Source organism: Hemicordylus capensis, chromosome 6 (assembly GCF_027244095.1).
Source record: "Hemicordylus capensis ecotype Gifberg chromosome 6, rHemCap1.1.pri, whole genome shotgun sequence".
NCBI classification, from domain to species: Eukaryota; Metazoa; Chordata; class Lepidosauria; order Squamata; family Cordylidae; genus Hemicordylus; species Hemicordylus capensis.
Window position 1 is genome coordinate 122,246,658 of NC_069662.1, and position 27,495 is coordinate 122,274,152.

At 42.2% G+C, this 27,495-nt stretch overlaps 1 protein-coding gene across 34 annotated transcripts in view; it reads right to left on the reverse strand.

The window, feature by feature from the left end:
• Window positions 1-27,495, reverse strand: part of HDAC9 (histone deacetylase 9) — a 670,023-nt gene that overhangs the window by 416,295 nt on the left and 226,233 nt on the right. For 14 of the 34 annotated variants that reach the window (XR_008309711.1, XR_008309710.1, XR_008309709.1 and 11 more), the window contains exons 1-2: window positions 17,898-18,073; window positions 17,745-17,807 (exon numbers count right to left, since the gene is read on the reverse strand). Coding sequence is in view for 23 of the 34 variants with exons in the window: in XM_053260998.1 (XP_053116973.1) it covers window positions 17,745-17,807; window positions 17,898-18,006 (172 nt within the window). In the remaining 11 variants the exon portion in view is untranslated. Of the gene's footprint in view, window positions 1-17,744; window positions 17,808-17,897; window positions 18,074-18,101; window positions 18,371-18,558; window positions 18,775-18,856; window positions 19,148-26,299; window positions 26,333-27,495 lie in introns of those variants that run through there. The other 20 variants (XM_053261002.1, XM_053261018.1, XM_053261001.1 and 17 more) reach the window with 8 other exon arrangements.

Below are 27,495 nucleotides of genomic sequence, written 5' to 3' on the forward strand. Positions count from 1 at the left end.
GGCCATTTACTTAAGACCCTGACCAGCAACTTGTTTTCCTGAATCCTGACGAGCTTTCCACTTTAATAGCACTTAGCAATAGCAATAGCACTTACATTTATATTCCGCTCTATAGCCGAAGCTCTCTAAGCGGTTTACAATGATTTAGCATATTGCCCCCAACATTCTGGGTACTCATTTTACCGACCTTGGAAGGATGGAAGGCTGAGTCAACCTTGAGCCCCTGGTCAGTATCGAACTTGTAACCTTCTGGTTACAGGGCGGCAGTTTTACCACTGCGCCACCAGGGCGCAGTGAGTGGGAGAGAAGAGGTAAACTCATATGTATGTCCTGCTGCTAGCCATTTCTGTTACAAAAGGCATGCTGTCTCCTCTTCTGCCTCTAGGCCAGTGTTTTCAAGGCACAGGGGTAAGTGGTGGCCCACATCAACCCCAAGTGCCACTCCCTGACTAATTGTTTATTGGGCCTGCAAAAAGCTTCAGCAAAAGCTGAATACTCTGCACAGTCCCCTAGCAGAGACTGCCACTCTCACCATGCAGTCTTGCCCAGTGCTGCGGAGGCTCCTTTAAGGGAAACGGAGCCCTCTTGAGTCCTCCTGTACCATCTTTGCATGAATTGCTGGGAAGTGTAGCCCTTGCCAACACTATCCCTACAGAGCTCTTAAGAGAGGGCTCTGTCTCTGTTAAAAGGCCCTCCCAGCATTGAGGAAAGTACCATCCTGTTCGGAGGTCAGCACAGTGGAAAATGATTCTCACATTGATGAGTTGTTGTCCGCCCTCCCAAAGTGGCCCTTGCATGAAAAATAGTGAAGATCACTGCTCTAGGCAACAGGAGACGGTGGCATATCAGGGGGGAATGGACAGATTTGGTCCAGAGGTCTCTAGATGCCGACTGCCTCACTTAAGTACATAGGACAAATTCAAAGGGCTATCAGAATAGCCCCATACTAGTACTGCTGGAGCACTGGTGCCCTGTAAGTTAGGGGCAGTAAGAGGCAGGTGATGTGGCTCCTGATTCCATACTATGGCTCTGCCCTGATTTCCCTAACTGAAATGCTACTTTAGTGGCAGTGGCACAAACTCTGTAAATCAGACCATTATGATCCGTTTGTTACTAACATAACAGTTGCTAACTTATTGCCGTACGGAATGAGAGGAAAAAATTCAGCATCATTGACATAATTTCACATTTGGAGATATTGGGGGCTGTATATTCCACATTTACTGTATTATTATCATTATCATTTTTACTCAACATCAAAACTGGTGTTGGCCTTTGGAGCAAGGAAACTTGGATTTAAAACACCTCCAAAGGGAAAAATTATTAAATTGACATTATTCCTTAATCATTTGCAAAAAGCATATAAACTGAATAGCTATCATTTCCCCCAGGACAAGCGTACCTCCAATCACATGCATCATAGGAATGAACAATAGTTCCCAATTGTAAAATATTATTAGAAAATGGGCATTTTGACAGAAGTAAATTTGTACCCAATCTTGTTATCGCTTTACTAAGAATGTGTTAGTGTAATACTAGAAGAAATGGAAGGATCAACCAGTTATCCCCAATATAATCAATAAAGAGCTTGTGTCGTTGACATTGTGAGGCAAGCATGCTCTTTTCAGAGTGAACTGCTACGGGGACCAAACATTTGCCCAAATTTTCATAAGAACCAACAGTTTATATAGAGGAGACCCTTGTTAACTGCAGTTTCATGGATCAGACCTTCATGTATCAGCAGATGGGTCACAGAGACCCAGTTTCTTTATCCATGACATGAAATACAGGCAATTTTCGCCTATTTGCAGTTCCTGAGTGGCTGGAATAACTTTTGATGTCATTTCCGACACCAGTCTGCCATTTTGAAGCACAGCAATTTTGTGGCTCTTTTTTTGTTTAAAATGAAAAAAATAAGAGGATTGGGAGGGTTTATTCCTGGAGAACAAGGTACTATGCTTTTCTAGCTTTATTTCTGCCCCTCCCTGCATTTTTAGCAATATTTTTAAAGCAAAAGGAACCTAACCCCCCAATCCCTATAGGCTTAAGGCCTCTTTATTAGTGGTTTCATGACAGGGGCGTAACAAGGCTGGAGTGGGCCCAGAGACAAAATTTTAAAATGGGCCCCTCGCTGATACACACACATACACACTTCACAATATATAGTCATGTGACTTGCCTCAGGGGGGCCCCTCGAGGCGTGGGGGGCCCCAGGCAGCCGCCTCCCCTTGCCTAATAGTACTTACGCCCCGTTTCATGATCTGTTTCATGATCATGATTACCCCATATGCTAACTGGGCAAAGAGGCACCTTTTACCGTGGTGATTCTCTTTATTTAGCAGGGGGAGAGTAACTGGCCCTATCCACCCCAAGCACAGTACTTCAGTGACTGTTGCTGGTGTGTGTCTTATGTTTCTTTTTAGAATGTGAGCCCTTTGGGGACAGGGAGCCATCTTATTTGTTTTATTTCTCTTTGTAAACTGCCCTGAGCCATTTTTGGAAGGGCGGTATAGAAATCGAATTAATAATAATAATAATAATGATCTGTGGAAATTGGCAGGAACGGAACCCCCGCAAATAATGAGGGCCACTTGTACTGCTTTTCCTGAGTTATCAAAGTGATTCTGCAGTATTATCTCAGAAACTGTGATACTGCAACAGTCTTGTAAGTTAGGCTAAAATTACCATGTCTATATGTGGGGCTGAGACTCAGAGACACTGGTTTGCCTGAAATACAACACATAAGCAGCTATTTTTCTTAGTAACATTGGCTGACATCCTAAGGCTGCATGCATGCTGCAGGAAAAAGTACCCATGCTATGGAAGGCTTGCTACTACTGTAGCACCAGTATTTACATGCAGGTGGGGCAATTTCCATTAATCTCCCCTTCACCAGACGTGCCCTGCACCACCTGAAAATATGTCCCTGAAGGCTGCACAATCCTCAAGGACATATTTTTGGGTGGCACAGGACACTTTCCGGGCAGGAAGGGAAGACTGGTGAAAATCCCTCCCTCCCGCACACGTGATCTCTGTAGCTGTTTTAGTGGAAGTCTTCTGCTGCATGGGAACATCTCATATGCAGTCTTAGTCAGGATGTGAGCCAGTATTTACATACTGTAGTACCATCAATGTTCATTCTGCTTTGTAGAGTAGCATAAACAAACAAAGAAAAATAGGTCCATGAGTTACATGAACTTACAGTTTACACCTTAATGTTAATGCAATATCTTAATGTGATTTTATGGAATTTTATTGTTTTGTAGGCCACCTTGGTATAAGTTTTATGAAAGACAGTCTAGAATAAAAAATAAAATAAATGGCGTGAGGGAAGGAAAGAGAGAGAAGCAAGGCATTATTTACTGTTTATTTCTCTGTGTAAACCGCTCTGAGCCATTTTTGGAACGATAGTATAGAAATCAAATAAATAAATAATAAATTTGGCAATAGCAGATGAAAATGTCTAAACTTTTTTTGTAGGGATATAGAGTAAGAGTTTACATGAAATGGTTTTTAGAATAAAACTGAAGCGAGGGAGAAGCAAGGTGGCACTACAGGGGAGTCTGGGAAGACCGCTCTGAGCCATTTTTGGAAGGATAGTATAGAAATCAAATAAATAAATAATAAATTTGGCAATAGCAGAAGAAAATGTCTAAACTTTTTTTGTAGGGATATAGAGTAAGAGTTTACATGAAATGGTTTTTAGAATAAAACTGAAGCGAGGGAGAAGCAAGGTGGCACTACAGGGGAGTCTGGGAAGACGTTATTGGCATAAGGCAAAAAAAGCAGAAGTACTTGAAGTATTTCAAGGCACTCATGAAAGAGGTGAGAACTTTTCCTTCTCCATTGATGCCCTCCCTCCATTGTCAATACATAATTTGTAGTACCTACAATCTACTGATAGATCCTTTTCTAACCAGAACTCCTCTTTACCATTTGGTCAGGGTTCTTTTTCTTAGCTCAGTTTTACAACTAGTTGGTCAAGGAACTGCCAGTAAGAAGTGGCAATATGCTACATCAGCTTTTTAATCATATAGTACAAATTTGATAGATTACTGAAAAATAAAAATAAAAAAGCTGTCAAACACATGCTTCCCAAAACTGAACCAATAAAAGTTTAATGTAGAGGGTCAGTTCATATAAAGTATATATTATACTAGCTGACTCTTAAAGTTCGGGCCATTGGCAGGAACGGACTTATTCATGGCATGAAGTCTGTCTCAACACGGTATGTTTGTATGTCTTAGAAGAGAGATGAATAACTTCCCTGGGATGCCATTCTTACCAGCTCTAAGGTTCAGCTAAGAAAATAAACCCTGATTTGGTGGCAAAGAAGAGTTCTGGGTGGATGATGATGATGATGACAACGACATCAACAGATTATAAACTCTTATGGTCTAGGTTTTGACACTGGAAAGGGAAAAAACAAAGAGAAGGTCAGGGAGAAGCAAGATAAAAGAAGGTATAATAGGGTAAATGAAAGCAAAAGTAATTATGAGTACTTGCACTTTGTCAAGGATGAGTACTAAGGAGGGGTTAAGCCTAAAGGTGGGGAGGACAAGAAAACTGTGCTGGATGTGGAAGCGACTGCAAGGATCTGAGGTGTGTGGTGCCTGTCACATTCTTGAGAAGCCTACACAAGGGAAGGGATGACAGAAAAGTGCTTCAACTATTTGGTGCGTCTAATTACACTGCCCTCCTAATTACACTGACCTGTATAATGTGGTAAATAATTGTAGTTAGTAAGTTGTCACCAGAAAGGCTAGCGCTGGAGGAGCTGTGCATATGTGACATGCTCATGCCGAATGCAGCAGTTGACCGAGACAACTCCTAAAAATAGACCCTGGATGTCCCTTGTTGTCATCATCAGCCAGGATATTGTGTTCTTTCTGACAGGGTGTTTCAATTTGGGTTTCTTCGCCTGCCCAAGCAGGAGAGCACTAGACCCCAGGACCTCTCATTTTAGTCTAAAGTGGTGGAGATAAAAGGGTTGTCTCATCTGCTTCCAACACACATTTGAAACAATATCATTGCCCCTTCAACAAGCAGTTATCGTGTTGTTCTGGCAGCAGGAAGGAATCTGTGGTTTTTCTTGACTGTTACTCTTCTTTATTTAAACTACTAGAAATAACTCAAAAATGACAGAATGCTCCGTCTATAAATAATCATTCCGGTGTAGAGTTATATTAGGAGGTAACTCAGATGGCATGATAACGCCTAACCAACTAATCTTAGACCTGTAATGCCATAAGATATAAATAAACTCGGCTAAGAATAACTGACCCAGAGGAGTCAGCCTGCTGCATAGAAGTCTCTGCTTCAGATCAGCATCCAATACAGAATAATTTATGTGGAATTATTTTATCACACAGAGCTTTTAAAAAAGAAAATAATACAAGCATGTAGAGGCAGCAAAACAATTCATATAGCGAAAGCAACTACCATGATTAATGGTAGTTTCTGTAGAATAATGGTAGTTAATGATGGTAGATAATGGTAGAATACCTACAATTGTGAGAGCTCACTGAAGTAGCCCACATCAATGCAACTGAACTGTAGATCTATAACTGATGCAATACATTTTATATTACTAAAAATTGAAAGCATATAGTGCAGACACTTTAGATTGTGCTAAAACCCCAAGAACGAATATTCATGCTTTTACAATACACGTGTGATTTCCTCATTACAAAATTTGCATTCTAATATTGTATAAGGCGTGGGGCGTGCACACACACACACACACACACACACACCCCTAGTTAACAGAAAACAGGGGTGGGGATATTTCCAAAAGATAAGGCTACTGTTCAGATAATAGCATTTCCTCATCTCACTTGTCCACAAAACAAACTTGTGAGATAAGGCTGTGTCTCTGTCGTCACTTATAGAACTTTAACCCCACAAATACCAGTGGATTTAAGTACACTATTATTACTTTTATATCCCGCTCTTCCTCCAAGGAGCCCAGAGTGGTGTACTACATACTTGAGTTTCTCCTCACAACAACCTGTGAAGTAGGTTAGGCTGAGAGAGAAGTGACTGGCCCAGAGTCACCCAGCAAGTATCATGGCTGAGAAGGGGATTTGAACTAGGGTCTCCCGGTCCTAGTTCAGCACTCTAACCACTACACCGCGCTGGCTCTTACCATATTAGCTATTAGCAACAATTAGCATAGGGCTGCTGCCTAATATGGATGAGAGATAGTAATTTGCCTGAAGAGGCTCTGTATTTATGTGGCTGGGCCAGAATTTGCACTCTGGATTCTTAGTTATCTAGTAGTCTTACCTAGTACTTATTTATTATTTAACATATTTGTCCCTAGGTGGTTTACAGCAATAAAAACAAACCAAGAAATTTTAACAATTAAAACATAAAAATATCAAATTAAAATAATCATAACAACTACCAAATAGCTAAAAAGCTTGGCTGAAGAGATGTGTCTTCAGTTGCTTCCTAAAAGCCAACAGGGATGGAGTAGCTATAATGTCAGCAGGAAGTGCATTCCAAAGCTCTGGGGCAACTAGAGAGAAGGCTCTCCTTTGAGTCATCACCAGACAAGCCAGCAGCACCCCCAGACAAATCTCCCCTGAATATTTTAATAGGCGGTGGGGTTCATAACAAAGACGACATTCTTTTAAATGCCCTGGGCCGAAGCCATTAATGGCTTTATAGGTAATAATCAGCACTTTCTATTTTGCCAAGAAACTATTGGTAACCACAGTAGTTCTTTTAAAACCTGAGTGATTCGATCTCTTCAGGACATCCCAAAGACCAATCTGGCAACAACATTCTGCACCAATTGCAGTTTCCGGACTACATACAAAGGCAGCTCCATGTAGAGTGCATTGCAGTGGTCAAGCCTGGAAGTCACCAGCATGTGCACCACTGTCTTAAGGTCACTCACTTCCAGGAAAGTGTTTAGTTGGTGAATCAGCTGAAGCTGATAGAAAGCAGTCCTGGCCACCACCTCCACTTGAGGTATCAGAGAGAGGGTTGGGTCCAGAGGTACTCCCAGACTGAGAACCTGTTCCTTCCAGGTGAGTGTAACCCCATCTAGAACCAGCAAATCTATCCAATTTCCCAAACTTCGGCTTCCTACAATGAGCACCTCCATCTTGGTTGGATTCAGTCTCAGTTTGTTATCATAATCCAGTTTGCTATCATCATCCCTCATCCAGCCCATTACTACCTCGAGGCAGGTATTTAGGGAAGTTATGCCATTGCCTGATGAAGCTTACATGGAGAAATAGATTTGGGTGTCATCAGTGTATGATAACACCCTGCACCAAATCCCCTGATGATCTCTCCCAGTGTTTTCATGTAGAGCATTGGACACAAGATAGAGCCCTGAGGGACACCATACAAAATATCTCGCTTCATAGAGCAGCAGTGTACTTACCTAGTAGTCTACTGGCCTGGCTGGAAAGAACAAAATTTCCACTCACAATCAAATATCCATGCATTATACTCAAGTAATTAAAAAAAAATTTGTTTTACTAGCGATTTTTCCTTTGGAAATTGTGTGTTCCACTTCCGTATAACTCTGATACGAGAGCATGCATTTAGCCACATCCCCCCCACTGCCCAAAGAGAAGATCAGTACCATGTCTATCCTGTATGTATGTACACACGCATGCAAACACCTCCCCCCCACACCCCTAGAAAGATATCCCCTCATCTTTATTATTATTCATTCATTCATTCATTCATTCATTCATTCATTCAATTTCTATACTGCCCTTCCAAAAATGGCTCAGGCCGGTTTACACAGAGAAATAATAAATAAATAAATAAGATGGATCCCTGTCCCCAAAGGGCTCACAGTCTAAAAGAAACATAAGGTAGACACCAGCAACAGTCACTGGAGGTACTGTGCTGGGGCTGGATACGGCCAGTTACTCTCCCCCTGCTAAATAAAGAGAATCACCACATTAAAAGGTGCCACTTTGCCAAGTTAGCAGGGAATCTTTCTACATGGAGGTGGCATATTGTGTGATGGCTAAAACATACAAGACTCATTTTGCATGATTTTGAAGAAAATGACTCAGAAAGGAGTCTGGGAGACTATCAAGCCAGTAACCACAGCCCCACTTAGGCTGAACTGAATCAGTTGCTAGAGAGCATAGTATGATCTTGGGGGAAGAGCTCTTTGTGAACTCCCTTCAAACATTTGCCACATCAGGCTAGCATCAGGTCTGTTTATCCTAGGTTGAAGCCCTGATATCAGAAAGCATAGGATGTATTTTAACATAAAGCAAACATCAAAATACGTCACCTTCTTAGCAGAAAATCCAGAAGATAATACACAGAACAAATGGTGTATCCCCAAGCAGCTACAATGTGAAAACGCAGTTCTCTGAATCAGCCTTATGCCTAGGTTTGCTGAATTACAGTTATATCTATAGAACAGTGGCCGACATCCAGTCTAAACTATTCAACAGGAGCTAATCTAAAGGACTAAATTTCAATAGGACTACACAGGAGTAATTTAGTCTGGATTTCAGCCAGTGTTTCTCAGCCTCTTAAGTAGGAAATACCCACTACCTTCTATATATTTTTCAAAATTTAATTTATATTAATCATCTCAATTTTCCTGTGGATGTCATATCTACAATCATGTGTGCCATGTGTGGCAAGAAAGGCTGTATACATAGGGCCATGATGTGACAGATGTCTGATCTAGTGTTGGTAGGGTTGCCCCCTTTTACACCAGGTGTGCACAAGATAAACATGTACTTGGGCTACAGGTGGTGCTGACCAAAGCTTGGAAGGCTGAACATAGTGCTGTGCAAAGTGTGACATGCCGATTTATTGCTGGTAAACAAAATGCTGCATAATGTTCTTTCTTTTGTGCCACTTTTGAGAGGAAGAAGGGGCAAGATAGAGAGATGGGGAGAGAGAGATTGATTAATACTGGACAATAAGCAGCGGCAAAGACCAAGCAGAAAACACAAGCAGGCATTCTCCTCCTCCTCGGCCTTCTTTCTTCTCTCCCCTTATCCCGTGTCTCATGTACCCCCCACCCTCAGATATATGGACTTAAGAATATCTGTTTATAAACTATGCTACAGAAACATTAATCATTAGTGACCTTTAGATGTATGTCTAGCACACTATATTATTTTTTTATTTATTCGTTCTATTTCTAGACCGCCCTTACAGAATAGCTCAGGACGGTTCACAAACATTACAAAACAGCTAAAAATCAATCAATGATCAGGAAGAAAGATTTTAAAATACAATAAAGCAGCTAAAATAATAATAATAATAATAACAACTCAAAACCACCACCACCAACAACAATTCAAAACCTTATAAAAACCCGATACATTAAGAACCCTTTAAAACAATTTAAAAACCCTGGAAGGCCAGGCCGAACAGGTAGGTCTTTAGGGCTTTCCTAAATGCCAATAAAGAATTCAAATTATGGATTTCTGTAGGGAGCGCATTCCACAGTCTAGGAGCGGCTACAGAGAAGGCCCGCCTCTGGGTCGCCATCAGACGAATCAGTGGCAACTGGAGCCGGACCTCCTCATACGATCTTAGTATGCGGTGGGGATCAGACCGAAGGCGGCGCTCTCTAAGGTAACCTGGACCTAAGCCGTTCAGGGCTTTAAAAGGTAATAACGGTTACCACACTCTGTTTATTTATATTTTATTGCAAATTTATACTGAGTGTTTGCCCGTTAGGGACAACAAATATGTAAAATGCTAACAACAAGCTTTTGTTGCGTTTCCCTTGGTTTTAAGAGTTATCTAAGTTCAGCCAGGTATTGTCCCTTTTGGTGCTTTGATGTCAGCAAAATTGTTAATGCAAGGTGATAACCATTTTACATATATACCATATATATCTGAATCCAAAACAAGATTCCACCCCCACCCCCCGCCAAGTTATTTGATGGTAGAAATCAGTCGTAAATTCAGGGTTCTCTTCTTTTCAGGTAAATACAGGCATAACTGTATTTAAACTCTATTTTTAAGGGGGTTGTCTTAAATTTAGAATTGTCTTCCATTTGTATAAATATGGTACATATTGCTAGTAGCCATTGGTAGACTAGGCCCTTCATGAAAGCATGCACTCAGTGAACGAACAACAGGCCTCTCCTCATCTCTCTCTCTGAGATGATTCTCACATGACAACTTTCTAAAATATCACTTCAGGGTAGGAAATGTTGCCGACATCCAGACTAACTCAGCATATGCAGAATACTGTTACACAGGTAATAAGGGGGAGGGGTGATTTTGGCTAATAACCCCCCTTCCTTTCCAGTCCTCTATGCATGATAAAATATGTCCCTGGGATTGTAGAAGTATCAGGAACATCTATTTTGAGGCACGGAAGACTGAAGAGGAAAGGAAGATTACAACCCCCTCCCCTTGTGTGTGTTAGAAATATTTTTTTCACATGTGCAACAATAGTCTGGATATCTACCACTGTCTATAGCAGGGGTGGGCAAACTTGGCCCTCCAGCTGTTGTTGAACTATAAGTCCCATCTTCCCCAGCCACAATAAATTGTGGTTGGGGATGCTGGGAGTTGCAGTCCAAAAACAGCTAGACAAGTTTGCCCACCCCTGTCGTATAGGCTAGTTCTATATCATATGTTGCAAGTGCACAGGTGTGTTCTTTATTTACCACATATACGATCCCCACCACACGTTAAGGTCATCCGAGGAGATCCGTCTCCAGTTACCAGCAGTTCATCTGGTGGCGACTCAGAGGCAGGCCTTCTCTGTAGTTGCTCCTGGACTGTGGAATGCACTCAAGGTAGAAATTTGTACCTTGGGTTCATTGTGGCCCTTCAAGAGAGTCCTGAAAACCTATTTGTTTGGTCTGGCCTTCCATGGTTTTTACACTATTTTAAAATATTTTTTAAATTGTTTACTGCAGGGTTTCTTAACCTTGGGCCCTCAGATGTTGTTTGACTACAACTCCCCATCATCCTCAGTCACAAAGGCCATGTCTAGGGATGATGGGAGTTGTAGTCTAACAACATCTGGGGGCCCAAGGTTAAGAAACCCTGGTTTACTAGTTTTAAACTGTTTTTAAATTTGATTTTGTACTGATTGTTTTTAAATGATCTCTTGGCGGGGGTTTTTTGGAGTTGCTGTACACTGCCCAGAGCCTTTGGATGGATGGTATACAAGTGTAATAAATAAATAATATGCACATGTCAAAAGCCACAAGGGGCAGCCTTCCCAAGATACATACATCTCATGAAACCAGAGAAATGGTGTCATGACCTGATGGTGCACACATGGTCTACAACAGGGTTCCTGTGTGGTGCTAACATCAGCACAAGAAGTTGTTTCATGTGAAGCATAGGGCAGAACCAATGTACTGTGCTTGAAGGCAACGTTCTATAATCATGAGCCTGGAAACAACAAAAATTGGGGGAAATGTTCATTAAAAGTGATGATACCACAGATGTTTTCCGAAAACCAAATCCTCACATGTTTATTTACAAAATGACAGCAGGACATGTTGTGCCTACCATACCCATCTGTGAAAATCTGTTCACGTGTAAAGGTGAGAAACAGAGATGTGTGAGAAAAACACATTATGTGCATCCTGGCTGCAGTCCCAAAGTTTGCACATAAATAGTTCTGCATGCTCACTCAGAACTTTCCCTGCATTGTTATATCCAGTGAACTCAAACACCTGCAGATACTTTAAGCAGTTTACCTACTGGCTTGCACAATATGCCATGATGAGCCCCAAGTATATATGCAGGCATCCAGACTCATGCTGCACTAGTGCAAAGATGTTGTGCGAGCTATTCTGCTAAACCCTGGTTTAGCTTGCATTCCACAAGTGTAACAAGGTGCACTTGCACTAACCATGGCACGCCTCCTGAGGCGAAACCTCTTCCTCAGTCCATGTACGTTGCTGGGGAGCATGCAAAGTTATCTGCCATCCTTGCTGCACAAGCAGACCAAGATCATAACAGATTGAGCAACTCTGAGTATGAACTCAGCTCCCTGATCTTCTTGTATATATGCATCATTGTTCGTTGCACAAACTCAGCTTTAGTCTGGATGTCTGCCACTATCTTTTCTATTTGAACGCATGAGATCTCTGAACATTTTGCTCACAATATGCATAATCTGTTGGTGTTTGCCCAAAGGATAGCCTCTCATTGGTCTGCCAACATGCTGAAAGAGGGTCAGGAATGGCTTGGCAAAATTAAATGCAAGGAAGAAAACAGACAGAAAGTGCTTCAACAGCAAAAGCAAATCAGTGCTCCTGGGTGCCCAAATGTCAACACCAGGCTATAACAAACATGGCAGAACAGTGACAGATACAGGGACTGAGACGAATGTGTGGGTACTTCAACAGAGGCTATTTCTACAGAGAGCCGTATCAAGAAAGGTGCCTCAAGACAATCTCTGGCAAGTTCAAACTGGACAGTAGACCCAAAAGATTGCAATTAACTTGGGACACACTTGAGCAGAATGCTTATAAACTTGAAGAAATGAATTTATTTATTTTTAATCCATCATATTAGAGAGGATTCAGAGCATTTATGATATGCCATTTTGGGGTAGTGAGATGCCAGTCCTCAAAAACAAAAACACTATGATGATGATGATGATGATTCTGAAGGTTTACTAATCTTAAGCAAACTGGAAAGAAGTCAGCCACCTGGTCAAACTGACTAGAGATGTCGGGAGGTGATTTTTGTAGATTGGCTCACCCACTTGAGTCACCTGGACTCTATTTTCTTTCCTTCCTTTTCTGTGATGCAGCAATGCTATATTTGCACCACACTGCAGTTTGAATTATATAGATTGGGTCCAATGCTGTCATTTGCACTAGTGTGTTGGCTTTTCTTCAATGCTTTTATGATCTGACTGAATCCAGACAGCTTTACCCTTAATTAACAATGTATGTTGACCTCTTCAAAGTGCCAGTCACAAAGTGCCAGTCACAACCATACCCTCCTCTCTGCTACTTTGTCCTCCTTGAATTAATGCTTACAAATTATTTGTGGGGCATACAATGCTGTACATTTATTCTACAGTCCTGAGTCTGGTTATCTACATTTATGTCCCAATGATTCATCTGAGTATGAGATAAGGGGAAATTTGAGATATGATAGCTTTGAAAAAAGACTTATTTGGGGAAACATGGGGGGGGGGATTTAGAATGTCTCCATCTTTTAGAGTCTGTTGGTAACTAATTTTCTTATCCCAGCTCATTAGTTTTTTTCTTACCAGAAAACTTTGCATGATGTCTTTTTTTGAACAGATCATAGTGACAACTTTAATATACCTTAGATTTTTCTTATCAAGGCATAAAATATGCATGTATTTATTTGGCGCCTGTCTAGAATGTCCTATTCATAATCTGACTTTTGACTGGTACCCATCCAGTTCATCTCATTCATAATAGGATCTGTGGGTGGAGAGGGAGACAAATGGAGGAAGCAATAATTAAGGAAATTCTAGAAGTGCTGCTTCAAATGACAGCAATATTTCATGAGCTTCATAGCCTCAGAAACTCTTGTGACAGTTTAGTTTGTGAACACATATCAAATGCCTGCTAGATCCATTAAAAAATTTTTTTAGATGGAGCGGTCTGAGTTGAGGAATGCACAGGCAATTTGTTTATGGCTTTGTGACTTAAATAGAATCTATTTATTGCATACTACATTTGTGTTAATTTCCTTTTTTTTTTTTTTTTTTTTTACAGTTGATGGTAGATAGTGAAGGCTGTCCTCACTGGCCAAATTACTTGTTTAGCACAATCAACATATTTGGCATATAATCAATATGTATATTTATGCAAGAAAGAAAATAAAAATAGATTTTTGCCACAAGAAACGTAATGTGCATAGTTCCATAGAAGACATGAGGTTACTTATGCAAAGTGAAAAGGAACAAGCTAACTTTTTTGAGTTGCAATGTTAAACACACTTGTATGGAAAAAAGGCTTACTGCTTCAACAGTGAGGCTATTCACACATATGTGCAAAACTGGGCTAAGGAAGCCCAGCCCAGTTTTGCACATGCATGTGAATCGCTGGGATCAGGCCCGATCCTGGCTGCAACATGGCAGCAAACCTACCTGTGAAACCACCCCTCAAAACAGGGTTAGGAGAGCGAGCGCTCTTTTGGCAATCGTGTGTCACGGCGGCTGGCACACCCACGGGAGGTGTGCACACCCGTGCAGTGCATTATTGGAGCTCTAGGGGGCGGAACAACACACAGCTGTGCTTCCCTGCATCCTGACCCCTGCTCGTCTGGGCGGGCAATCCGCCCATCCAAGGAGGGACAGCTGCTTGTCTGTGGGGAAGACGAGTGTAAGCCACACTCCCCACAGACCACCCCGGAGCCCTTCTCACTGATCGCGATAAGCGCTCCAGTATTCATTCCAAAGGAAATGTGATTTAATCATAGCATACAATAAAACAAGCAACCAGATGAAACAAACAAATCCTATGATCTGATGCATTCACTACAGGGCTACCAACCTTTTATTTGCCTACCTTCTGTACCTTCAGTTTAGCAGCAATATGAGACACAGACATTTTGATAAAAGTATTAGCGGGGTTGGGGAGGGAGAGATGGGCCCTTTTAATCAACTAAGCTGCTGTGGGCCAAGACAGTCTTCAGGACACAGAAGTCTTCAAGACACCGGAACAAAGGCAGCAAAACAACACCTGGCAATCCTATTGACTATGTTTTCTAGCTCAGGTATCTAGAGAATGTATAGAAAGAATATGAGGATTGCAAAGTAACTTAAACTTGAAGGTCAACTGTGCTCATAAAAAACCCATTAGATGGCTCACTACAATGTTGAAATAAAATTGGGACCTAAGTGGCTGGCACTTGTGGTCAAAAAAAACACAGGCAACTTGCCAAGGCCCCTGGAAATCCCTGATGACTAACTCCGAGATCTCAAAATGAAATGCACATATCTATAAAACTCTATATAGAGCAGTCTGGAGACTACAGTCCAATGTCTGCCTGGGCCTCTTCCAAGGCAGACAGGGAAAGCAGAAAGCATGCAGTTACCCAGAAACAGCAGCCAAGCCTTTTGGCAGTTGCCAGGCAACCTCCACATGCTCTCTCCTGCCCGGACCTCCTTCCTTAAGGCTGAAGTTTTGAGATCAGCTGTGTGAGCAGAGCTTGCAGCAATGGCAAAAGATACCCCGATTACCTGCTCTGTGATCATTGGCATGGCCCAATTGCATTCTAAATGCACCTTTACTCCTCTACTTTTTCCTGCTACACCTGGCCTGCCTTTTCTGTTATATGTTATTAATAATAATACATACATACATAAAATGACGTATGCCACACCCTTCTGGCCCAAGACAGGGTCATCCAAGGCAGCTTACAGCACAATAATTTAAAAAGTAAAACAAAAGAAGAGAGTATTAAGAAGCTGGATACCAGCACACGGCCTAGGGCATCTCTTGCACTCAATTCATGCCCTCCTCACTTGGTCCTCAGGGCATCTCTTTCTTGGTCCCTCCTATCTAGCCATTTGCTTCCCCCTTTTTTGCCAACTTCCCAATTTGCCCTCTGCTTCCGAGCTATAAGGCACTTTAAAAAGGTTTCTTGCAAGTGGATATCAGAGACTCCACAACTGGATACATTCGTAAGACATTTCTTACAGAGGGAGGGATACAGTGGCTATGAAAGACACAGAAGTACCAGCCTGAGGCTGTAAATCCACCAACTCCCTGTGTAGCACTTGCTACATGCTAACAATGCATGTAGAGCAGGGATAGCTAATCTTTCAATATTAGGGCTCCTGTGTGCTTAACAGTTGGATAGGAAAACAAATTTCATTGGAGACAGCAGACTGTCATTTCACTGATGGGGATATGCAGAGTACTGCTTCCAAAATCCCCTCTTCTACATATAATTTAGGTACAGGAATTCTGAAAAATTGGTCATTTTCTCAGCCATTCCTCGCTTTTTTCAGTCTATTGTAATCCAGAACACACTAGGAAGTATTTCCATTCCAGATTATCTCCTCTTTAGTTTTGAAAAACAAACCAACCTTTCCCCAGAGAATTACTACATGCATAAGGATGCAGCTTTGACAGGGCTTTTGAAGGAGAGGGTGGACAAATGTGCATCGTCCAGTACTCATGCAACCTCCACAATCCATATGCCTTTCTCAATCTACATTACAAGCAGCAACCATCGTGGAATCAGCACAAGCTGTGGTTACCTTTCCTATGCTATGTGTGCCTTTCCAGAGGCATAGCTGGAGGAAATCAACAGGTGAAACTTGTTCCTTAGCAGGAAAACACAATGAGAGGGAAAGCATCAGCTACCAATTTCTGTCTGTTATGCATTCTGTGCATAAAAAAGCTTCTGTGCATTTAGCATTTTTAAGAAAAAGAAGCACTATGTGCATGGCATGAAAGAGCCTGAAAAAAGAAAAACAGAACAGTACATCCTGCTTGTTACACTTCTAGTTACACTGCTCTATGCTTAGCTTTACCTATAAACCAGGAAGAGCAACAATTTGTCAAATACGTTATACTATAAAATCATATACATGTCAACAGGTGGCCTTGGAATATGGGCTTTGTCATCAGCAGATTGTCAACCAAACGTTTTCTCTCTCTGAAAAGTACCGGTAGGCTCAAAACCACTTGAAGGCTTAAATAACATTATGCAACCGATCAGACATGTCAGATGAGCAAGTCTTATGCAATTAACATGAATGAACAAGAGAACTGGAATTAAGATATGAAATGGATTACTTAAGAAACAACACTGAACCCCTACAACAGTGCACAGGACCAAACCAATATAGTGAATGTGGTTTATAATATGGAGCAATTATGCATTTATCAGTGTATTAGTTGTATGAAGAAAAATAAGCATTTGTAATTTTTCCACACACATATCATCTTCTGTAGTTTTCACAGATCATATGAACAGGCAGCACAGAGATCAGCAGGGCTTCAAAACTTGGGGGCATTTCCAACAATTCTGTAAGTGCATCTTTAAAACACCTGCTCTCTAAAGGCTTTCAGTGAGTCATCATGTCTAACTTTCACTTCAGTGTTTCCAAATATGTTTGAAGGCATGGAAATGTATTACAAATCTGATGGCAACAGATGCACTTCAGAATAAACGTACAAGATACCATTAGGGAATCAATTAGCAGACATCTTTCATTATGTGAGATTTTCAAATACATAAACACAGATAATAATGGAAATATATTGGCACCACTAAAATAATGATATTTCGATTCTGAGACACTACCTATTAGCATATTCCATTCAAGTAAGGACTTAGAAAAACCTGAGTAGTTCTACAAATGCAGGAGTGGTCTAAGGACTGCAACTTCGTACTCATGGAAGCAAACCTCACTGATCTGGATGTCCCTTTTTTGTGATTAGGACTGCAGCCTCTGGGGCTTACTTCCAAATAAACTTCCAAGTGTGTATCAGTGCTTATAACACTGTAACCATCCCCCAAATCCATCACAAAGAACAAGGAAGGAAAGTTCAAGTTGCTTTTTCTGCTTGGAAACCAAACCTTCCCTGGAGGACTGGAAAACACAAGCTGCAACATAGCAGCAGAAGGATATATCCAAAATTATACAACGGCAGAGCTCTTTGTTGGGCAAGAAGCTGAATATATTTTAAAAGATGATAGAGGCATATCTCTAAACAAGTTCTTCATTGTGATCATCTATCTATAGTTATCCTAAACAAGTTGTCTATCAGATCTGGAAGCTGAGTCAGTGAAGCCTCTCTTACCTGAGCTGATCATGCTGTGCATTCTTTGCTGAGCCAAGAGCTGGTCACGTCCCGAAACTCCATCTGAGGAAAAAGACGATTCACTCTCGTAAATTGTCTGCAGCATATTCCAATCAGTCTGCACTTCAGCTACATGAAAGATTCATCACCAACCGTTCAGAGGCGTTGGAAACGACCCCTTCTGGTCCTGCTTCCTCCTCCTCAGGAGTGGATTTTTAAAAATAATACTAATGACACTAATTACCCAAATGAATATATGCATGAAATACTTCTATACATGTATTCTAAAGCACCAGCTATTATGGCAATCCAATTTAAGAACAATTCCACCCTGCTGCAGAAAAATTATGTATTTACAAAAGAAGATGGTTGATTATTATGCACCTCTCGGGCTGAGTTAGCTGTGTTCTGGAAGCCAAGAGCAGGTGGGAGAGAGAGATATTTTCCCCTCAGGTTATTCTTGGGAGTCGAGTGAGAGAAATAAAACCACTTGAAAACAAAAACAAGCAAGCACAGTTTCTAGGGACTTGACTCCCTAGGGGTTTAAGTTTCAATTACTCCCAGCTCTAGCAAGTGTTTCTGGCTTTGAGTCTTCCTCCTCCTCCTCCTCCTTCTCCTCTCTTTGCCTCCCTCCACTCTCTCTCTCTCTCTCTCTCACAGCAAAGTTGGCTGAAGCGAGTGAGAGCTCATTTGCATACGGATCAACAACAGCGTGGCCCACAGGCAACAGAAATAGAACAATGGCTGGCCTGAGCCAAAAATAGGTCAAGCATGGCCGGATGATTGGAGCCTGCATGAATGTATTTAAAAATACCTCAGCTAACCCAGCTGGCCAGTCTCTGTCTTTCAAGCTGCAGGGCTCCAGTGCGATCTCTCAGAGGCGATTACCTTGTCCCCCTGCCAAATGTGTGTCTATTCGTTTTAGAGATCAAGACAGACTGTGTGTGTGTGTGTGTGTGTGTGTGTGTGTGTGAGAGAGAGAGAGAGACAGAGAGAGAGAGAGATTTTCATTACATTGGATGTCTTGTCTCTCTTTTTAATGGACTGTGGGTCATCTCATACACGAGAGCAAAAGGGGAAGAACAGAGCTGTGATGAGTTCTAAAATAATACCTTGGAAGCTTCTACTCACAATGTGGTTTCTGCTTCACCCACGCACAGCAAACCTGGATGTTCTATTTTTGTTGCCTGTTTCTCTGGCGACCCTGCAGTGGTTGGCTGGATCATTACTATCTTGCTGCTGCTTTTCAGTTGCAGGATCTACAGGCAACTGAAAAAAAGCAGCTGAAAGCCATCACACCCCTGGGAAGAGAAAACACATCCAACAGGGAATTACACTTTGATTTTGAAGTGGATTGTTTCCCTTAATGTCAGCTTTCTATTGCAGCACAGCGTGTTAAGCCCTGCAAGATACAATACCCCCCATCCAAGCAGGGAGAAGCGCTAAACAATTTATGCTGCAGAGGGCTCTAAATATAAAAGGAAGTGTTGACTTAAAATAGCTCCTTTCAAACTTGCATAGCAATGTTTAAAGGTATACACACTTGCGTGTCTTGTACGATCTTATTTTGGAAAGCAATCTGTTGTTTCTCTTGTAGATACAGTACATAAAATTAAGCAGGGATAAGTCAATCTAAACATGAATGCAGCAGTAAGTATACAAGCACAGGCTTATGGTTACACACATCATTTAGTAAAGGCACAGACTCAGGCTTGGATAAAGCAGGATACAATCCATCATTTATAAAATGATTTGAGGGTCCAGCTGAGGATCCAATTGAGGATCCAGCTGAAAGTGAGAGTTTTGTATCTCCTGGTCTACATAGCCCTTACATACAACTTCCAAGACGACAAATGATATCCCAGTTTACTATCCAGAGACCTACAGGCATTCCCCCTCCCCCGCCAAGAAGATGGAGTTGAGAAGCTCTCTGGGCTAATCTTCAAGCCACAACTGTTCACTAAGTTCTCTTTGAAGCCCTCAAACATTGAATGGTGGTATATGGACAAGATAATGACTGATAAAATGCTGGTAACTTAAGGCCATTCTAGATGCTACTCAAAATGCAGCTGGAAGTTCTGCAGAAAATCTGCACCAATGGAACCTAGAGTCTACCTATAGATATGCTGCACAGTAATGCTTATCTTCATGAACAACTAAAGAAAATAAAGACATAGGAAGACTGGATGGATAAATGAGATCCATTGCCTTTGTGATATAACCAGCCAGTAAATTTGTGCTCTCAAGTCGGTGTCGACTCCTGGCGACCACAGAGCCATGTGGTTGTCTTTGGTAGAACACAGGAGGGGCTTACCATTGCCGTCTCCCACACAGTATGAGATGATGCCTTTCAGCATCTTACTATATCGCTGCTGCCCAATATAGGTGTTTCCCATACTATGGGAAACATACCAGCGGGGATTCGAACAGGCAACCCCTTGCTCCCTAGGCAAGTTACTTCCCTGCTGTGCCATTAGGTGGCATAACCAGCCAGTACATCAGTCTTATCCTTCTTCTTAGAGCCAAAGTGCATGTGATGCAGGAGATCCATGAAGCGATATTCTCACCTCTTTTGTTTGCCAAGAGTAACTGAGGGGCCCAATTTAGATCCTGCTATGTCAAGAGGTGGGGTAATCCTTTCTCCCTACATCATTCCCCTGACTTAAATATCCCCCCCTCCAGCTGTGTCTATATGATGTACCCTCCACAGCACAGTACAAGTAACTGTACGATGAACCCTCCATGGCTAATAGCTACAGATGACTGATTTAAGTCAAGAAAAAGGCATGGAGGTGGGGAGGGGATCTCCAGCACCGTAGTCACAATCCAAATTGTCCCATGCAACTTCTTTTAGCAAAAGAAATGATGTTGAGAGATGCATTCACAGATCCTCCAAATCATGTCTCATTTGGCCTTTATATTAATATAATTCCATTTCCAAGCAATCTCTGGATAATAGAATTCCATCCCAGCACTGTCTCAATAAACATCTGTTGGACATTCAAATTCTGCAGCTTGGCCTACTGACATGTGCTGAGGGATGAGATCTATGAGGAAAGTTCCCTTTCTATAAGAGACCAAAACCAGCATGTGGCCCTACCTTCTTTCCAAGCTTCCAGATGCATCACACACAGAGAGTGGAATTTGGGCACATCCACTTGGAAAACTGTGCAACATTATAAGAAATGAGTTCTAATCAAGAAGTCGGGAAAACAAAAGGGAAACAAATAGCCATTCTTGGCGGGTCCCTGAGAAAGGATCAGGGACTGCTGCACTAGAGAGGGAAAATAATGGTCAAATGTCACTGTAGACCCAAATTGTCTGATCAGCAATTGTGCTGGGTTTTGTTCAACTGTGGAGGGAGAGGACTAAAAACCAAGGTGAGGAGAGGAATCTGGTTTTATGATAGCAAGCATGCACTTTGCTAAGCAGGGTCCACCCTGTTTGCATTTGAATGGGAGACTAAAAGGGGATGGAGTTGCTCTGGGAAGAGCACCTACATGACTGCATGTAGAAGGTTCCAAATTCCTTCCCTGCCAAAGAGCCCCTGGTGGCGCAGTGGTAAAACTGCCGCCCTGTAACCAGAAGGTTACAAGTTCGATCCTGACCAGGGGCTCAAGGTTGACTCAGCCTTCCATCCTTCCGAGGTCGGTAAAATGAGTACCCAGAATGTTGGGGGCAATATGCTAAATCATTGTAAACCGCTTAGAGAGCTCCGGCTATAGAGCGGTATATAAATGTAAGTGCTATTGCTATTGCTATCTCCAAGATAGGGCTGAGAGTCTCTCCTGCCTGCAACCTTGGAGAAGCCACTGCCAGTCTGGGTAGACAATACTGGGCTAGGTGGACCAATGGTCTGACTCGGAATAAGGCAGTTTCCTATGTTCCTAGGACACCAGGGTGAATGGGGCTAAGTTGCATATGAGCACATTACAGTCTGTGAGTCTGTTCAGCATGCTTACTGTTTACATGGCACAGAAGTGAAGGTAGGCACCCTAACTTACAAGATCATGCTTCTGACTGGATTTAAATAGAGCTAAAATTCCAGTTTACAACCAATGGCTTATATGTCCTGCAGTGTAACGTGGGCATTGCACAACCACTCACACTGCTGTGGGACTCTGACACATGCAGTGATGATGCCAAAGATGGCATGCACAACGTGTGATAACTTAAGCAGTCAGCAGTTCTGGTACTGCCCTGCAGTGGTGTGGCTGGTTCTGCAATGCTTGCATTACACGTTTATATAATCCTAGAAAATGGTACAGGAAAGGGGACCTAATGAAAAAGGAAGAGATATGTGCTCACTCAGCACTAAGTCAGCTCATACAATTCAATTTCAATAGTGTATGAATATCATCCACATTTAACATTAATTAATGGGGAGCAGACTGGCATAAGTACAGCTGTCTTTTTTTTTTTACACTTCGTTCCCCCCTGCATGGTTGCTTTCAAATCAATATGAAGCTGAGCAAAATGACCAAAGTACTCCATGGATCATTCTCTCTAATGACGTCAAGCCAATTTAAAATGTCACTGTGTCCTCTCACTTGATGTGAGCAGTACATAATAACTGTATTCCTGTGTGGTGTACAGGAAAATTACAGACTTCTGTTATCTACAATGAGCACAGTTCACCAAGGAGGACTCCCTGCACATGCCCCATGGAAAGGAACCAGAGCGTGGTAGTGCTCTTGTGCTGCTCCCATTCATTTCAGTGGGACTTGAGCAGAAGCACTTCTCAGTAGGATGGCTGTATGAAGTGCAGATGGTCTACCATAAAGAAATCTAGTTTGATTAAGAGGTACACATTCATTCTGAAATAAACAGATCCCAAACTGAAAGGGTCTGCATTACCTTCATACATCTTGAGGCCATCCACACAATAAAAAACTTGTGTTCTACCCTGGTTTGGGAGATGTGTGTGCTCCCAATTTTCGGTTCCAACCTTGCTCCCAAACCTGGGTAGAACACATTTTATGATTGTGTGAATGACCTCAATACATTCTTATTAAAATGGGATATTTTCAAGTTGAACCCATGTTTTTGCTGCCAGCGATGTAATTGTTGGCAGGAGTTGCAGTGCATTCTTCCATGTGGGTTCATTCTTAAATACGCATAACTTCCCCAGGATGCAGTGTAGCATTATTTTGGGGTAAAAGACTGGAACATAGAAAGCTCTGCCTTATACTGAGCCAGACCATCGGTCCATCTAGCTAAATATTGTCTGCACTGACTGGCAGCAGGTCTCCAAGTCTAACTCAGCTCTGGAGATGTCGGGGAGTGAATCTGGGACCTTCTGCATGCAGATACTCTTTCACTAAGCTATGGTCCCATTCTCTAAGGGGAATATCTTCCAGCATTCAGATGTAGTATCCCATCCAAATGCAAACCAAGGTGGACTCTGCTTAGCAAAGGAGACCACTCATGCTTGCTACCACAAGACCAGCTCTGTTCCACAATTGCCTTTACCATGAAAAAGTGGGAAATTACTCTGTGTCCTGGAGCAGGTATGGGTATTCAAGATGGTCCCCAGCAGGAAACAATTGCACATTACAGTTCCTGCCAACATCAATAGAGTGAAAACTTTGTTTTAAAGTAAGATTTTCTTCTATTTAAAAAGGAATGAAAATGAACTGGGGAAGGACAGTAGCTCAGTGGAAGCATATCTGCTTTCCATGCAGAAGGTCCCAAATTAAATTTCTGGCATCTTCATGTTGCACAGGGAAATATCCATCTGAATCCGTGGAGAGCCACTATCAGTCAGCACAGACAGTACTGAGCTAAATGGATGAATGGTCTGACTCAGTATAAGGCTGTTTCCTATGTAGCCTTATGAATGGCGGAAAAGCACATTGGAATCCTCCAAATGTGTCCCAAAACAGTGTTGTTCCCAAAACAAACCAAATGGAAACCCTCAAACAAAAACAAAAAGCATTTGAGTTCACAGTGCCCACTCTTTAGCTTTGGGCAAGTTCAGATGACTGCCAGCACGTTGGTTAGTCGGTTAAATGTTGGGAACTGGGAGCACAGCAGGCATGACATCTGAAACATGTCATCTGAAACATCTGAAGCATGACATGGCTGATTACTGGGATTCTCCGCCTGGCATTTTACCTACTTCCATACACAAGATTTGGAAGTTGGGTGGAGAAGCTCAGTAAAATAGGAACATAGGAAGCTGCCATATACGGAGTGAGACCCTTGGTCCATCTAGATCAGTATTGTCTACACAGACTGGCAGTGGCTTCTCCAAGGTTGCAGGCAGGAACCTCTCTCAGCCCTATCTTGGAGATTCTGCCAGGGAGGGAACTTGGAACCTAGATGCTCTTCCCAGAGTGGCTCCATCCACTGTGGGGAATATCTTATAGTGATCCCATTCATATGCAACCAGGGTAGACCCTGCTTAGCTAACGGGACAAGTCATGCTTGCTACGATAGCTCTCCTCCAAATATTGGATGGAGAACTGGACCAGAGCAGGTTCAAATGTCACACTTGCGGGGAGTGCACATTCCTGATCCTGGGATAGACATGATAATGACTGACCAACCTGCTGGTTATCAAAATCAATCTAAAAGTTATTGGACATATATGTCCAGTTTAAAGAAAAGGCTTGAGCGACTATCAAGCCACACATACGAAACAGAGGCAGCACAGTAATAAAAGGTGTCATACCCCATCTCCATTTTGCCATGTCCTGTCCTAAGGTCTGACTGGTTAATGCCCTAAAATTCTTCCCTTTAGTAATCTCTCAGCTGTAAGCAAGTAGCCTTTCCCCAGGAAAATGGAAGAGGCCTGGCCTTATTGAGGAACAAGCCTTTAGATGATAATCGATCAGGGGTGCACAACTCAAATGTCCCCGTGGGCTGGAACTAACCATAACTTGGTGTGCAAGGCCACGGTGAACTTCCAGCACATTAATTACATTAAAATAAACATTAATGAAAGCAATTAGCTGCTTATAGATCCCCCCTCACATCAAGGGACCAGTGTTCCCTATAACAGGGATTCCTGGATGTTGTTGACTACAACTTGTTTACTTTAGTTACACAGTGAGATAGAAATGTCCCTCTGGATTGCCAAGTCTAAAATACAGCCGGTTGGGGGAGGGGCAGAGCAAACCCATACTCAGCACCCTGAGCTACTTAGGGATGGACTGAACGTAAATATAATGATTATTCATAAATAAATAGAAGGGCAATGCCTATCAATTATCATAGTTGCATCGGGGAGAGGGGATAGGAACAGACTAAGGATGCAGTCCTATGCACACTTACCTAGAAGTAAGCTCTAACACAGCAGAACTCACTTGAGCAAACATGCATAGGATCTATTGAGTAGGTAATACCATTAATGTTGCTACTTAACTAATTATGTTGTGGGGACCTGGAAGGGATGCCATTGGTGATTAGGATTGGGCTAGAGGGGTGTATTCAGATAAATACAATGAAATTAATACAATACTCTGCTTGAGACTTCAGCTCTCACTTGTGAGGATTTTTCTACCCTCAGGGATGTTTCTCCTCTCAAATGGCAACTGCTTCTGCTGTCTGTTCCCTCATAGGCAACTCCACGGCAGCTCCACACTCACATCAGAGGTTGTATACAATAAACATGTGATTGTGGTCAATTAGAGGCCGATGCATCATAACAAAAGGCGTTGTTGTGAGGCATTGGAGAGGAGGAAAAAACTCTGCATGGTTGCCTTGGCAATGGCTACAATTCGTATGTTTCCAAGATTTTCAGAAATACGCATGTATTATAGACAAGAGTGAACCAAAAACTCAGAAAATAGGGGAGAGATTAACCAAATTTTTCCAGATTAAATTTTAAAAGTTGGACTGTTTTTTGAATCCCCATGAAGTAAATTTATCCTTCAACTAACATAGTCTGATAAGCTAACAATCATGCCCAATATATATTTGAGAGGCTTAGAAATACTACAGACTCATACATTGTCAAGTTTCTGCAACATGCTGTGTATGATTACCTATGAACACAATACCGGGCCTCTAAGCTGCTTGCCATGGGCTTGTTTTTCACAGCAAGGAACACTTTGACTTTCAAGTGACTTTCAGACATCTACACAAGCTTATTGGGTGGCTTTGGGCAATGTATCACCTTCCATCTTATCACATGCTTATTGTGGGGATAAAATAAGATAGGGCTGTATGGTAAGCTATCCAGAGTCCTGGAACAGAACAAGGAAGAAACATAAGCAAATGAAATTACAAAGCATTCAATTACTTAGGCATGGCCAGTTGGTGTATTCAGACCTGTAGAGGATTGGGTGAAGGGTAGGGGAAGAGACGGCAATATATTAAACAGCTCTGAGACCAGTTGCGTCTCCTAAGGATATTTGAGCATGTGAAATTTTCTGCATCATTTGACCTGCTAGGATAATTACTAACCTGCTGTTATTACCTCCCCCTTTCACACTGAAATACTTCAAAGTATTTTTATCTTTGAGGAGTTTGTGGCTAGTTTGCATGATTCATTTGCTCTGTTAAGGAAAATAACATGGTACAGAAAGAACAGAACTGGACATGCTTACAATGATGAGCAAAATCACCTAGCATTTCTATCACAGAGAACCAACAGCACATGCAGGAAGCTAGACAGCAGTGGGTAGAGGTCCCAGGGACCCATATCCCCACCTCCACAAGAGCAGGAGCAGAGCTGATACTACTATATCCTCCCTATGGTTGGAGGATTCTATGGGCAACATGATGCACAGCATTCCATCGCCAGAACACTCTGCCCTGAGGCTGCTGCAGACTCGAGAGCAGCCCCGACACTGTTGAGAATCAGTTGCTGTGCAAGCAGCACTTCTGCAGTTTCCCACATTTGTCACAATGGGGAAAACTTCCCTTTCATAGGGATTCATTATGATGAAAGGTTATTAGACACCAGTGAATCCAAACACATGGAAAATAGTGACCACACATTTTGCTCCATAACTCCACTTCTACAAGGGCTAGAGCTTAGCTTTTTTTTTTTTTTTAAATGAAAGCTGGGAATCTGGGGAAAATAATAGGAGGAATTCGAATCTTGATGCAATTCAAATCTGGCGTGATTCGATTTGGACCCAAATCTAGACAACAGGGGTGATTTTTTTTCTGTCTCCAAATTGTCCAAATCAGCTAGATTCAGGTACAAATCAATTTGTACCCGGATTGATCCACACATCCCTAATAGGAAGTTGCCTTATACCAAGTCAGACCATTGGTGCATCTTAGCTCAGTATTGCCTACACTGACTGGCAGAGACTCTTAAAGCTTCCAGGCAGGATTCTCTTCCATTCCTACCTGGAGATGCCAGGGAGTGAACCTGGGACCTTCTATACAAGCAGAGCAGGGGTGTAACTATAATAGGGCAAGGGGAGACAGTTGTCTGGCGGCCCACTGCCTTGCCCCCCCCAGCAAGTCACATGACTGACTCCTCCAGCTGCACACCTGCCCAGGCTTCCTTCAGTTGTATTCATCCTCTGAAACTGATGTGAGTGTTAAGACCTGGAGCTACCAAAACAGCATGTCTTTCTCTGGTACCATTAAATGACTTGCATCGTCCACAATTTACAAAACCTAGTTTCCAATCCAAGTGCAAACCAAGGCAGTCCCTGATTAACAAAGGGGTCAACTCATGCTTGCTACCACAAGACCAGCCACTACTGTTTCCCATCAGTATTGGGGCTGCTTATGAGTCGTAAGCAGCCCTGGGACAAAGTGTTTCAGCAACTGAACACTGCAC